A 15,448-nucleotide genomic window follows, 5' to 3' on the forward strand; every position below is an offset into this window, starting at 1 on the left:
GTTGTAATTGCTGCTGTTGCTGGAGGACCGACGCCTTCAATCCTACCACCTCCAAAGACAGGCCATGAAATTGTTTGGACAGAGCAGCAATTTGATCCATACTGGATTCTAAGTAGGTAAAAAATTATTTTTTTTTTTTTTACCTACACAAAATAAGGGCCAGAGATAATGTAATGACAGACGTCACGCACAGGGAGGAAAACAGGGAAAGCCCTGCCCAAGGGAGAGGGAAAGGTGGTGACCCCTAACTCACCTTGCGGCTGGCACCTGACTGCCCTGACGTCCCTAGACGGGTTCCTCACCCGTGCGGCGATCACGTGCCTAAACCCTGGCTTTCCCTAATATGAGCCCTGGATAGTGAACAGGCCGGTGGGATCGCTAGTCCACACCACTATCACTAAGAGGGAAACACCAGGGAGAGGACAGACAAAACATACAAACACATACACCCAGGTGGGCGAGCACAATAAACCAAAAAGGTCCAACAGGGATCCGGAGGGTAGCGTTCTGGACCAACTACCAGCGAACGCAGCAACACAGCTCCAGAAGGTCAGAATAGATGTCCAGGCAGGAAGCTCTATCTCTGGCAACCAGAGAAGTGTGAGAGAGGAATATAAGGAGGTCTGGGAGTGCTGGACAAGGAACAGCTGAGGAGAAGGAGCTACGGATCCCTGAGTGAGCCAAAAGGGTTTGCTAAGCAAACCCAGAAAGCTACCATAAGGAAAACAGCCCTATCTTAAATAGAGCGTGCAGCCAACCGCTGCGACTTCCTGACCCCGGGTATAACTGAGTCAGGCGTGGTCCTCGACACCCTCGTGACAGGTGGCCACACCAGATACTGACTGGTTTTCTGACCCCCCCCCCCAGTCTAAGGCACACCTGTGCAATATTCATGCTGTCTAATCAGCACCTTGATATGCCACACCTGTGATGTGGGATGGATTATCTCGGCAAAGTAGAAGTGCTCACTAACACAGATTTAGACAAATTTGTGAACAATATTTGAGTAATAATCTATAGGTCAGATGTCGCACTAGGAGAAATGGACACCAAAAAAGGTGCACCTGTCAAAATGAGAACTCACTCAATTAGGGGAAACAATATTATATAAATAGACAGGGCACTCAAAGAAAACTGACCATGTGGTTTGAATAAGTAATATACTTTTATTATTTAGTGCTAAAAACAGTAATATTTAGGCAATATATTAAGTTGATCTTACATATAGTAAATGTCAATATTCGAAAAATCTGATTCTGATGGATAGTGGATAACAATATTCAACTGGGTCTTTAATAAAACATGGGATAAATAACAATATTCAATAAAATACTAGCTCAAGGAATAAATTATAGTAGCAATACATACAATAAACAATGGACGGCTGCTATCAATATTCGACAATTGGATGACAATAATCGACGGATGACCATATTCAATATAGTACTGACTCAAGGAATAAGTAATAGAAATATTCAACAGGATATTCGATGCTTCTCGATATAACAATCAGTAATGACAATATTCGACAGAATATTCAATGATATAATGACCAGTAAAATATGCGATCCTATAAAAGTCAGACACTGAGTATCGATAAAATTGTCGCGACAAAGACTATGTCCAAAGCTCCACACCTGATTACAGCGTGGGTAGCAGCGTCCCGCTACTGAGTTGCTTGCAAGTAAAGTTTTACCTTATTAATCAACCAGAATTTCATCCAGACCTCGAGGTGTCGTAACTCCCCAAATGTGCCTCTATGGGTACAGCACTACTTTATCGGGAGGTTGAAAATGGCTCTATTGATGAATTTGACTTCACTGCTTGGGCCAAAGGATCCCGGCCTTATGATGATAGTTCCACAGCGATGTTATGTCAAAGACTTTTGTTGATATACAGCCCACCTCTGGTCAGTTGGTAGTCGATAGTTGGTACAAAAGTGGGGGATGTAGCACCAGACGCGTTTCGGGGTCCAACGTTCACCCCTTCCTCAGTGGTATGCATCCCCCCTTTTCCAAACCCCTCTTTTATACTGAGTCTTCTATGGTCCTATTGGTCAATGTTCAGACGTCAGATCCTGTTTGTCAATTAACTCAGGTGTCTATCATTACTATGCAATTTCATTCATGGTGTCATAATGAATGGACTTAAAAGTAAAAAGATCTATTTTTTGACCTTTAGCAATAAGTCATAAATTTGCAATTTCATCCATGTGTATATATTGAGCCTATGTCTCTCCTAAAGAGAAAACGCACCTATGCACTATGCGTTTTTGATGCGGCATCTGTGCGTTTCTTCTTTTTTTTATTAAATAAGAGGAAGAGTACTTGCCTACCGTTCCACTCATAAATGTTATGGTTAGAACAATAACAAAAAAAACCGCTTTTTTTTAACATTAAATAGTAACAGTGATATTTCCTTTTAGTAAATATATTCCATTCTATGCATCTATTAAAATAAAACCATTCTTCCCCAAAACTAAAAAACACACATGTAACAGCTGCGTTGTCACTGCGGTACCTGTGCGTTTTTTTATATATAAAATCCTGGATACTACACAAAGTATTACCTTTTATATTGGATCTACACATATTGAAACCAACATTATTAAGCAAAAGTAGAGCATGATAAAATCAATGAAAAAAATAATTATATATATATATATATATATATATATATATATAATTATTATTTTTTTCATTGATTTTATCATGCTCTACTTTTGCTTAATAATGTTGGTTTCAATAGGTGTATGACAGCTTGAGTCGCCTAACTTGAGCGCGTCTGCAGAGCATGCGCAATACAGCGTTCCACATTCCAGTGGCAATGTTGGAAGAGGGCAGAGGGTAATGTGTCTCCCGGCGTGTACGTCAGTCATCGACATACCCAATTGCCCCACAGCACATCCATATTCCGCCACAAAATATATCAGAATAGGGGCAAAGAAGGGTTGCATGGACATGATGGCAAAAGCGCGCACCGCCAGGCACACACTACTCGCTGCCAGGGAACATAAGGCAGATCCCACGCACACTAGTGTGAGAACTACACCAATATACCCTGTAAATCCAATCGCATACTGCCCCAGAGGGTTCTCCTCAAATGGTCATAATTCATACATATGAACCAACATGTCATGATACTGTACCAATATACTCATGACGCAGCCTGGGCATGCTTTAAATAAAAAAAACGAATTACTAAAATAAGTCGCTATCACTATCTGTCGGCATTAATCACAAATCCATCCCAATCTTCATTCCTCTTCTGAAGATCATCTTAAAAGAGAAGAAAAAGAGTAAGTATAACCAATAGGTAAAAAAATGCAGAAAACTTATAATCGTCCTAATATTACTTCCTATTCAACAGCAGGCAGATTGCCCAAATGCTAGGGGCAGAGGGCAGGCCACAAAAATCCCTATACCTTTTGTAAACCTGAAATCAACATTAAGGCCATTGGGCCTGAGACTATTCAACTTTATAAATCCATTGTAGTTCTTTTTTCTGAAGAAGATTAACCCTACTGCCCCCTCTTCTGGGCATTGGGACATTATCAACGATCCAACATCTCAAGTCTTTCTCTTTTTGTGTTTTAATTCAGAGAAATGTCTGAATACAGGTAAGTCAAGGCGATTTTATATATATAATTTTTTTTCCTATATGTATTACGGTGATTATTCAAACTCTTTTTTTAGATCAGTAGAGGTCTCACCAACATAAAGCAAGTTGCACGGACACGATAAAACATATATAACATGATCAGAAATACATGTTGGATAAAAACGAATGGGATGGATGGAAACTGAATATGGATGTGTAAAGCAACTACCTTTTGCATATATATCTACAATTCACACAGCCAAGACATAGGAAACAACCCGTGCTTGGCTGTGTCAATGTAGTTTGCCTAGTGACTTTCTTAGGTCCTACGTCTGCCTTGACCAATTGGTCACGCAGGTTTTTTGATTTTCGATATGACAACAGGGGAGCTAAATTCAACTCTGGTACATTTTTGTGACATGCACCTAAGATGTTCCAGTGTCATCTGATAATTTTGGCTATTTCAACACTACGTTCCGTGTATGTGGAAATAAAAGGGATCCTGGACTGCCTCTGTTTGGATTTCTGATTCACCAGGGTGGACTTTCTCTCCAAACACCATCTTTTTGTTCTTGTAATTTGTATGGATAACCGCTTTTAAGGAATTTGTCAATCATTGTCTTAATCGTAGTGTCCAAATTTTTATGATCCAACACTATTCGTCTCGCTCTGATAATATGGAAGATGTTTTACCATCTTCCTGGGATGACAACTGTTGTATAATAAAATGGTGTTTTTATCTGTGGATTTACTGTACAATTGGGTATACAGTCTGCCATCGGAAAAGACCACCCTGATGTCCTGAAATTGTATATCAGTCATGGAGTGGGTCAAAGTAAACTGCAGTGCATCATCAATATTGTTCAAGAAAATGTGAAAATTGCACAATTCAGTCTCACTGCTAGTCCATATGAGGAGGAGGTCATCTATGTATCTCCCACCACCGCAGAACATGTCTGAAGTGGTGGGACACATACACGACGTCCTCCTCCAACGGCGCATAAATATATTAGCATAGGTCGGGGCCACTATTAAGCCGGCTGACAATTTTTTTTTTTTTTTTAACGATTATGGGGTTGTTGGAAATATATAGTATGTATAGATGTCGAGGGATTACACAGAACACCAGGCTTGCTTCCTCACTCGCCTAACTGGATTTTGAGGTTTGATGCAGATGTGGTGTATGTCCCACCTGATTATAGAACTGAACTTTAGTTGATAAACTAACGCTTTCATTTTAGGGCGCAGCACTGGGATGTATGGTGGGGCAGATGACTTATGGAAAACGTCAATTTGAGTCTTTGGATGGAGTAATGAGAGCGCTGATTCCTTCTTTTCATCATGCAGTCGATCAGTTACTAACTATTGTGGATTCAGACTCTAATGCATTTGGAAGCTATATGGTAATTTTTTTTTTTTTTTTTTCTTAAATCCTCCCAGGCTCTGCTTTTTCCTCAGCGCCTGGATTTAGCTGTAGCTGTTCAGCCTTTGAAATCTTTTACTGCATACATGTCTGTTTTCTCCTCTTGTGTTCCCATCTGCAGGCCGCTCTAAAGCTTCCCAAACAGACTGAAGAAGAGCAACAAATGTGAGAGCAAATGTTTTACTACGACAAATGTCTGAGATGTTCTGTAAACCTATCACTTTACTGACCTCTTGCCCAAATAACATTTGGCAGCAGCACATTCCCCAGGTGTCGCTATGTATAAGACAACAGTTATATCTTGTAGATGCGAGGGGCTTTTGGGCTTACTTGGTCATCAGGGGATGTTCAACATGCATTTTAAGGCTATATGCACATAACCGCGCTGTGTTTTGCAGTCTGCAAATTTCTGATCCACAAAACATGTATGCCGCCCTTGTGCGTTCCGCAATTTACAGAACGGGTCACCCATTACAGAAATGCCTATTGTCTGCAAAACTGACAAGGATAGGACATGTTCATATATACATTATTTATAATTTTTTTTTTTTTTCAAGGCCATGGATTGGAGCAATGGATGTGGACAGCACACAGAGTACTGTCCGCATATTTTGCAACCCTATTGAAGTGAATGGGTCCGAATCCGAGCTGCAAAAAATGCAGCTTGGATGTGGACTCAAACAGTTGTGTGCATGAGGCTTAAGGTATTTACTAACAACCATTTAGGAGGTGTGACCTGTTTGTTTTTGGGTTTGGACTTGGGAGGCACATTATTTTATACCCACTGGTATGTTTTTTTAGTTTTTTTTTTCTCTCTCTTTTCTGACATTTGATTTCATGGTTAGGATAAACCACAAAATGAAATGTGTATTAATTTTTTTTAATCAGATTTTTATGTGATTTTTAAGTTTCTCAGCCACACTTCACTTACCTATATTGTGCGGTATGTGTACAATATATTAACACTATACAATACTTATGTGCAGTCTAATGGCCAATACAAACCTCTATTACTAGTAAACCATGAACTGAGTGATGATATAAACTTTTACAAATATAACCTTGGACAGGAGGAACGATTTCAGTTGTCCTTGAATGGATGATCCTCTTGATGGTGCATATATGGAGTATATTAACAATACTATGTTCCTCCTTGGTTCAGCATTAATACCAAGCAATTCTGAGCAGGTGCTGGAAATGTATGTTCTATGTTTGTTTTGTCAAGGGTGGGGTAGACCAGGGCTCTTTCTGACTCTGTAGCTGCAGGGCTTACACCTGGAGCTAACCATGTTCCACTCCCTGCATTGTATTTTGATGAGGTATGTTTTGACCCTGGTAATTTGTCATGTATTCTTACTTTTTTACACTCAACAGACGTTTCCAGGCTCTACAGAATGGCCTGAAGGAGGCAGTAGGTGTCCCCTTAAGCCTGGCTGAAAAAATAAGTACTTTGTGGAAGCCACTTTTGGAGCTCTCTAAACATGGCAATCCATCGTGTATATCAGACTTGCAGGTAATGACATGGCATTAAATGTTTTACGATTAATTTTTTATTTTTTTACTTTTACAGTGTATTAGACTAATTTTGGTAACAGCAAACACCTAACCTTCCTACAGCCAATTACAAGTATTTTTATTTGGCATAGTATATTTGAATTTCTGAATAAATATATCTAGAGATGTATCCAAGCAGAAATGAAAGGGACTGCACCAAATTAAATAAAGCATGAAGTCCATAACGTTAAAAAACCCTGACGGGTGAAGTGAATACCATTGATTATCTTGTTACAATGGCGCCTATAAAGGACTGAAAATTGATTTGTTGGAAACAGGAAATTGGAGAAATGTAAGGACCTGAATAACTGACTAGCACCAAATTGTGATGGCTATATGACTGGTCAGAGAATTTCCAAAATGGCAGATCTTTGGGGTGTCCCGACTCCCTAGTACCTGAATGTGGCAGGCAGGACAGCCTTCTTAGCCCTAGCGGGAAGGCTAATGGGTTGGACCTATGACTATCATGATTGTTTGTTTCATAGTTTGCAGGATGTCGGAGAGCATTAGGACTGAGATGTAGGCTGAGGCCACATGGTAACTTTGGCTGTGACACTGCACGTGGGAAAATATTGCAGTGTAGTGCTGCGTACAAGTCATCACGATGATGGAAGTGAATATGTTGAATGTTTGAAATTGCAGGGTTGGATTTCTTGCAACGATCATGTTGTGGTCACAGAAACCTGCAGGTCTCAATGCAACCCCGTTCACTTATATACAGTTAGGATTACTTGCAATGTATGCAAAGTCTCTGTGAAGCCTAGCCTTGAGGATTATCTAATTAATACAAAAATAATACAGAATTTGCTCATAGCAACTGACTTTAGATTCTGTTTGTTGCACGTGTTTTAGAAAATTAAAGCTGAGCCCTTATTTGTTGCTACAGACAACTGTTCTACTTTTCCCTTGCACAAGTTTTAATTAATCTCCCCTTCTTTGCAATGATAGTTTTGTACGTTGTAATTTTTTTTTTCTTAATTACATCACTTCGTATCCAGTTAGCATACCAGTTTTTGGCTTTATGTTCGCCCGGACAGGAAACTTGGTATGGGTGCTCTAAATGTTGTGCTTTTTTGTTTGTTTTTTTTATACTGTGTTTTACGTGGGACTTATGATTATTCTTTTAACTTAGGTAGCCGCTAAAGCTTTAGAGACTGGAGCGTTTGGAGCTTATTTCAATGTTCTCATCAACCTCCGAGAGATCAAGGATGAGGAATTTAAAAGTCAGGTAATAGCAAGTTGGGTGTAAAACTATGCATGACTGTGTCAAAAGTAATAAAACTAAAATATTGCTGCATTTTTTTATTTTATTTTTTGTAAAGGAATTTTGTAGTATTTAAGTCCATGATGCAGTTTTTGCAGCATTAGCCAGTTAGTCATCATTGCAGCCTCTTCTTACTCCTCTTGCCTACTCTGTTCCCATGCAGCACCTCCATGTCAGACTGCCCAGCTACTGTAATCTGTCTTTCATAGGCTTGTGGGTATGAAGACTAGTAATGAGTGGCAGGGACTATATTTGAATCCACGATTGTGAAAATCTGCAATGTAATATTCGCGTAAAGCGCACGCAATACAGATGTGGATCACTATATAGCTACATTTTTCAAGCTGCTTAAAGTTTCCTGAGACTGGAGAAAATGGTTGGCACGGCAGAACATTAGAATAGCTTTATATGCAGATGGAGTGCTCCAATATATTCGTGATTGTGCTAATCGGCACGAATGATGTGAATATTTTGTGACCTGATCCAGCACTATGTATGTAGCCTGTATGTATCACTATCTAACCTACACTGACTATCTCCCACTAACTATCTGTAATATATTGTAATGACACAGGAAAGCAGAGAGCACCAGCATTAACCTCCTCAGGACCGCCGTACACAGGATTGCGTCCTGGCGGAGGCCCTGCTCTTCTGGGTGGACGCATATACGCGTCCTCTCGCGATAGCCGAGATTTCCTGTGAACGCGCGCACAGGCGCGCGCGCGCTCACAGGAACGGAAGGTAAGCGAGTGGATCTCCAGCCTGCCAGCGGCGATCATTCGCTGGCAGGCTGGAGATGTGATTTTTTTTTTTTAACCCCTAACCGGTATATTAGACGCTGTTTTGATAACAGCGTCTAATATACCTGCTACCTGGTCCTCTGGTGGTCCCTTTTGTTTGGATCGACCACCAGAGGACACAGGCAGCTCAGTAAAGTAGCACCAAACACCACTACACTACACTACACCCCCCCTGTCACTTATTAACCCCTTATGAACCCCTGATCACCCCATATAGACTCCCTGATCCCCCCCCCCCTTGTCATTGATCACCCCCCTCTCATTGATCACCCCCCTGTAAGGCTGCATTCAGATGTCCGTATGTTTTTTACGGATCCACGGATACATGGATCGGATCCGCAAAACACATACAGACATCTGAATGGAGCCTTACAGGGGGGTGATCAATGACAGGGGGGTGATCACCCCATATAGACTCCCTGATCCCCCCCCTGTCATTTTTCACCCCCCTGTAAGGCTCCATTCAGACATTTTTTTTTTGGCCCAAGTTAGCGGAATTATTTTTTTTTCTTACAAAGTCTCATATTCCACTAACTTGTGTCAAAAAATAAAATCTCACATGAACTCACCATACCCCTCACTGAATCCAAATGCGTAAAATTTTTTAGACATTTATATTCCAGACTTCTTCTCACGCTTTAGGGCCCCTAGAATGCCAGGGCAGTATAAATACCCCACATGTGACCCCATTTTGGAAAGAAGACACCCCAAGGTATTCCGTGAGGGGCATATTGAGTCCATGAAAGATTGAAATTTTTGTCCCAAGTTAGCGGAAAGGGAGACTTTGTGAGAAAAAAAAAATTAAAAATCAATTTCCGCTAACTTGTGCCAAAAAAAAAAAATATTCTATGAACTCGCCATGCCACTCATTGAATACCTTGGGGTGTCTTCTTTCCAAAATGGGGTCACATGTGGGGTATTTATACTGCCCTGGCATTTTAGGGGTCCTAAAGCGTGAGAAGAAGTCTGGGATCCAAATGTCTAAAAATGCCCTCCTAAAAGGAATTTGGGCCGCTTTGCGCATCTATGCTGCAAAAAAGTGTCACACATCTGGTATCGCTGTACTCAGGAGAAGTTGGGCAATGTGTTTTGGGGTGTCATTTTACATATACCCATGCTGGGTGAGATAAATATCTTGGTCAAATGCCAACTTTGTATAAAAAATGGGAAAAGTTGTCTTTTGCCGAGATATTTCTCTCACCCAGCAGTATATGTAAAAAGACACCCTAAAACACATTGCCCAACTTCTCCTGAATACGGCGATACCACATGTGTGACACTTTCTTGCAGCCCAGGTGGGCAAAGGGGCCCACATTCTAAAGAGCACCTTTAGGATTTCACAGGTCCTTTACCTACTTACCACACATTAGGGTCCCTAGAATGCCAGGGCAGTATAACTACCCCACAAGTGACCCCATTTTGGAAAGAAGACACCCCAAGGTATTCCGTGAGGGGCATGGCGAGTTCCTAGAATTTTTTATTTTTTGTCACAAGTTAGCGGAAAATGATATATTTTTTTTTTCTTACAAAGTCTCATATTCCACTAACTTGTGACAAAAAATAAAAACTTCCATGAACTCACTATGCCCATCACGAAATACCTTGGTGTCTTTCCAAAATGGGGTCACTTGTGGGGTAGTTATACTGCCCTGTCATTTTAGGGGCCCGAATGCGTGAGAAGTGGTTTGAAATCAAAAACTGTAAAAAATGGCCGGTGAAATCCGAAAGGTGCTCTTTGGAATATGGGCCTCTTTGCCCACCTAGGATGCAAAAAAGTGTCACACATGTGGTATCTCCGTACTCAGAAGAAGTTGGGGAATGTGTTTTGGGGTGTCATTTTACATATACCCATGCTGGGTGAGAGAAATATCTTGGCAAAAGACAACTTTTCCCATTTTTTTTTTTTTATACAAAGTTGGCATTAGACCAAGATATTTATCTCACCCAGCATGGGTATATGTAAAATGACACCCCAAAACACATTCCCCAACTTCTCCTGAGTACGGCGATACCACATGTGTGGCACTTTTTTTGCAGCCTAGGTGGGCAAAGGGGCCCACATTCCAAAGAGCACCTTTCGGATTTCACCGGTCATTTTTTACACATTTTGATTTCAAACTACTTACCACACATTTGGGCCCCTAGAATGCCAGGGCAGTATAACTACCCCACAAGTGACCCCATTTTGGAAAGAAAACACCCCAAGGTATTCGCTGATGGGCATAGTGAGTTCATAGAAGTTTTTATTTTTTGTCACAAGTTAGTGGAATATGAGACTTAGTGGAAAATGATGATTTTTTTTTTTTTTTTTTCTTACAAAGTCTCATATTCCACTAACTTGTGACAAAAAATAAAAAGTTCTATGAACTCACTATGCCCATCAGCGAATACCTTATGGTGTCTACTTTCCAAAATGGGGTCATTTGTGGGGTGTTTGTACTGTCTGGGCATTGTAGAACCTCAGGAAACATGACGGGAGCTCAAAGTCAGAGCTGCTTCAAAAAGCGGAAATTCACATTTTTGTACCATAGTTTGTAAACGCTATAACTTTTACCCAAACAATTTTTTTTTTATCAAAGACATGTAGAACAATAAATTTTGAGAAAAATTTATATATGGATGTCGTTTTTTTTGCAAAATTTTACAACAAAGTGAAAAATGTCATTTTTTTGCAAAAAAATCTTTAAATTTCGATTAATAACAAAAAAAGTAAAAATGTCAGCAGCAATGAAATACCACCAAATGAATTTTACCTCCTTTTCTTCTCACTAATAGAGCTTTCATTTGGTGGTAAGTTGCATGACCCAGCAATAAAGTCAGTAGTGTAGGTCAGAAGTGTAAAAAGTGGCCTGGTCATTAAGGGTGTTTAAGCTAAGGGGGCTGAAGTGGTTAACACTGCTCTCTCTCTCAGATCTACAAAATACTGCATACAAGGGCTGCTGGGGAGGTTCTTATATAGTAAGGGGTAGGCAACGTTCCTATTGGTTGCTAGGGATGTTGCTAAGCTCAGACAAAGACATTGCAGCCTTCTTATTGGCTCACAAGCAAGAAGGGAGGTTACTGATGAAAAATAAATCTAGAATATTCGAAATTACGAATATATATCACTATATTAGAAATATTTGTGAATTCGCGATGAAAATTCGCTATTTGAATATTCGCGCTCAACACTAATGGAGACTCACCATAGGCCCCTCTACTACAGGAGGAAGACATCTTTAGTCAACTGCAGGCTTTTTCTAGTGCTCAACCCCTCAATGGGGATAGGAAGGTGGGGGTTGTGCCATGTGTTTGCACCTCACTTCTCCTTGGCATGACGGCTGCTAACCACTTATACTGTATAATGCTCCTCCTGTCCTCTGAATGAATTATGTGCTAGCTGCATCACACAAGTGGACTTGCACCTCTACAGCTCTGCTTTCCCTGCATTAGTGGACAGTGCATGCCTTGTTCATGAGGTACTCTTCATTTCAACACTAAACAGAACCCCTCCCTTCCCCTGAGTGCCACTCAGATGGCCTCTGGTCTCATCAACCACATCTTCCATATAGTCATGGGTTTTCTGGTGGTGTGCTGAACTATTTTGCTTGCTGTGTTACTGTCACAGCAGACCTACAGCCTTCACTAACTGCATTAAAATGTTTACATTTTTTTCCCTTGAGTACAATGCTAGCTCTATAAATCTGTATGCAGTAAGCACCTCCTAGTGGTGGCTGCAGACAACCGAAATTATATAATTTATCAAGTACATTTATATTAAAAATAAATTGACATCATACACTTAAAAAATGGCATGCACTAAATAAAACACTAAACTTTCTCTCTACAACCAGTCCAGACACACCACTCATTAGCCTCATCCCCAACATATGGCACATATGGCATAGAATATTTAAAAGTAATAAACTATTAGGAGAGACTCCATTCAAAACCATTTACGTTAACAAAAAAATCACACCCCTAAACACCTTAGAACATCTTTATGGCCAAGTTACAATTCCCAAAGCCCAATACCAAAAGCTCTCAGATTTATTAGATAAAATATACCCCAATCATGTTGTTACAGCTAAAGAGACTGTGGTCTCGTCTCTCCTCCGCAGTCGCTCTTCCAGAGATCACCTGATCTCCAAATGTTACGAATTAACTGACTCGACAAAACACTTGCATATCTGGAGAAATTTGGCAAAGATTTAAACTCTCAATTTAAAGCATCACATACAAATTACATATTGAGAAATGCCCACTCAATCTCTTAAGAGATGCAATACAAATTGACATCACGCTGGTATAAAACCCCGGCTCTGTTACAGAGTAAACCCAGAGATCCCCGATCGCTGTTGGAGATGTGGAGGAGATTGGGACATACTCATATATTGGTTTGATGTATGTCATGCGTCTATAAAGTCAGTTATGTATGCTTTTCCTCAATGCGGCTAAGATATTAATACCAAGGAAGTGGCTGCAGAAAGAACCCCCCCCCCCCACCCCCCACTTAAGGAGTGGTTCTTGGAAGTCAAGAAAATACAAAGCTATGAAAAAATGCGATTGACTTTGGCCCATAACACACAGATATGAGGACATTTGGGAAAAATGGACTACCCCAGAAAAGCAAAAATGTTGTTAATGTGACCTGATGCTTACTTAAGTGTTTGTTATATCTTACATAGTACAACCAATCTCTAAATTATCTTGACTGGTAACCTATATTTCTCACTTACCCTTTCCTCTGTTACCCTCTACCCTTCCCTTGTTTGTCTTATTTTAGTTCTTTGTTTTGATATGCATACTATGTATGTATGTGTGTGTATGTATATATGTGTGTGTGTATGTATGTGTATATATATATATATAGTAAAGAAATGCTTTAATTTGTTCAATTGGGAGTGCTGTAACTCCATAATATATATCCTTGATATACCTTTTATAAATAAAAAAATAAAACATGTACATGCATCAACATAGATTTTGGACCTAAATGGTTGATGTTAACTAACAACTGCTATCTTGTGTAATGTGGCCATAGTGAAGTTGTGCTGGGATTGCTACCTTGAGGTTTAGATGATGCATACTATGTAGTTGGTGAATTTTTTTATTTTTTTTGGGGGGGGCTCAATGGTGTTAGCGGATTGCATTGACAGGCCTACAGAAGCTGACATTTTTTTTGTCTTTGTCCCCCTCTAGACCCAGAAGAAGGTTTCCCAACTGTTGGATGAGGCAAAGAAATCTGCAGAATCTGTGCTGCTACTTTGTGAAGGACGAAGCTAAAATTTGACAAAATAAAAATGGACTCTGCTCAGACACTTGTGACAGTTCTACACTTTTTGTAAAGTAATATTGGTACAACAGACATTAAATGGAACCTTGTTACAGGCATAAGTCACCCCCTTGTGTTTATCATGTATGGTATTTTTGATGTTTTTCATGACCAACATTTATCAAAGTGTCGTCATACAATGTTAAAGAAGCACTCCCACAACTTTTTTTACTCCCCGGCTCATTAGAAAGGTACATTACGTAAACTGTACTGAAGGCAATCTTTTTACCAGTGACCGTATTTGTGAGTTATAGCCTCCCTTCTGATCCCCAGCTGTGTCAATGTTACCAGCACTCCAGAGTGCTCCTACAGCTAGGCTAACATTAACATATTAAACCGGTATATAAAAAAAAAACTATACATCAGTGTTACATGTTTCACGGGTGTGCCACCCTCTTCCTCATACCCAGATATGTGCCTGAGGAAGCGGGTGGCACACACTAGAAACACATAGCACTGATGTATAGTTATTATTTTTTTTAAATATGGTTTTAATATTTTAAGAAATTAGGCCTGCTGTAGGAGCACTCTGGAATCTCCTTTTTGCTGTTACCCCGTTCATGCATTGGTTTCAGAAGTGTGTGTGTCAGGGGAGTGGAGCTGCACCTAGCTGGCGGTCTGATCCATATGCTCTCAGCATTGTTGTGCTGGCTCATGCACAAGTTAATCTGGTAAGCCTCACTTCACCTGGAGTTGTACGATTTGTTGTGCAGTATTCACACTATGCAGGGTCCTGCTGCTTGTTTTTCTCATCTCCAACTGACACTATTTGTTCCTATAAGGCTGACATTGAGGTTTCCATTGGAATACATGAAGAAACTGGCTTTCTGTCCATACAAGATGCTGTCTTATTTGGAGAGTCAAAGTGTTGGTCACATGGCACAGCTGAGGATCAAAAGGGAGGAGGTAACTCACAAATAGTCACTGGTTAGATTACCTTCACTATAGTTTATATCCTCTACCTTTTCTAACATATCCGCGAATAAATCTTTTTGTGGGAGTGCTTCTTTAATAAATTTTTGTCTAAATCCTGGCCAAGTAGCAAGTGACAACTACATTTCCCCCACTCCACTACAGCACTCCTCAGTTTGCTTCACCCCTGCGAAGGACCGGAAAAACACATCCAGAGAAGTTAAAAGCCCTCCCCTTCCTACTATGCCTGTTTTTCCTGTCCCCTAGGCCTCTTGCACACGAACGTTGTGCATCCGTTTCCCATTCAAGTGAATGGGACCACATCTGTGATGCGGAGTGTACACAGGCCGGTGCCTGTGTATTGCGGACCCACCATATGCGGGCCGCAATATGGCCATGGGCACACAAAGTTCGTGTATGGTGTGCGTCTTTTGGCAGGTAATAAATGTATATAAAAGCATTGTGAGGATGCAAAAATGATAGAAGATTCAGGCACATGCAATGATGTGGGAGAACAGAGAGTGGTCCCGGTGGTTGTGAGTGTGCTCTTGTTCTATTTTGATTGTTTGGAGAAAATACTT

At 40.4% G+C, this 15,448-nt stretch overlaps 1 protein-coding gene across 1 annotated transcript in view; it reads left to right on the forward strand.

Annotated features, from left to right (window-relative positions):
* FTCD (formimidoyltransferase cyclodeaminase) overlaps positions 1–13,939 on the forward strand; it is a 71,826-nt gene extending 57,887 nt beyond the window's left edge. The window contains exons 10-14 of the mRNA XM_040441877.1: positions 4,842–5,003; positions 5,145–5,188; positions 6,398–6,536; positions 7,710–7,805; positions 13,823–13,939. Of these exons, the coding sequence (XP_040297811.1) occupies positions 4,842–5,003; positions 5,145–5,188; positions 6,398–6,536; positions 7,710–7,805; positions 13,823–13,906 (525 nt within the window). The 3' untranslated portion in view covers positions 13,907–13,939. The remainder of the gene's footprint in view (positions 1–4,841; positions 5,004–5,144; positions 5,189–6,397; positions 6,537–7,709; positions 7,806–13,822) is intronic.
* Positions 13,940–15,448: the final 1,509 nt, after the last annotated feature.

Source organism: Bufo bufo, chromosome 7 (genome assembly GCF_905171765.1).
Source record: "Bufo bufo chromosome 7, aBufBuf1.1, whole genome shotgun sequence".
Classification (NCBI taxonomy): Eukaryota; Metazoa; Chordata; class Amphibia; order Anura; family Bufonidae; genus Bufo; species Bufo bufo.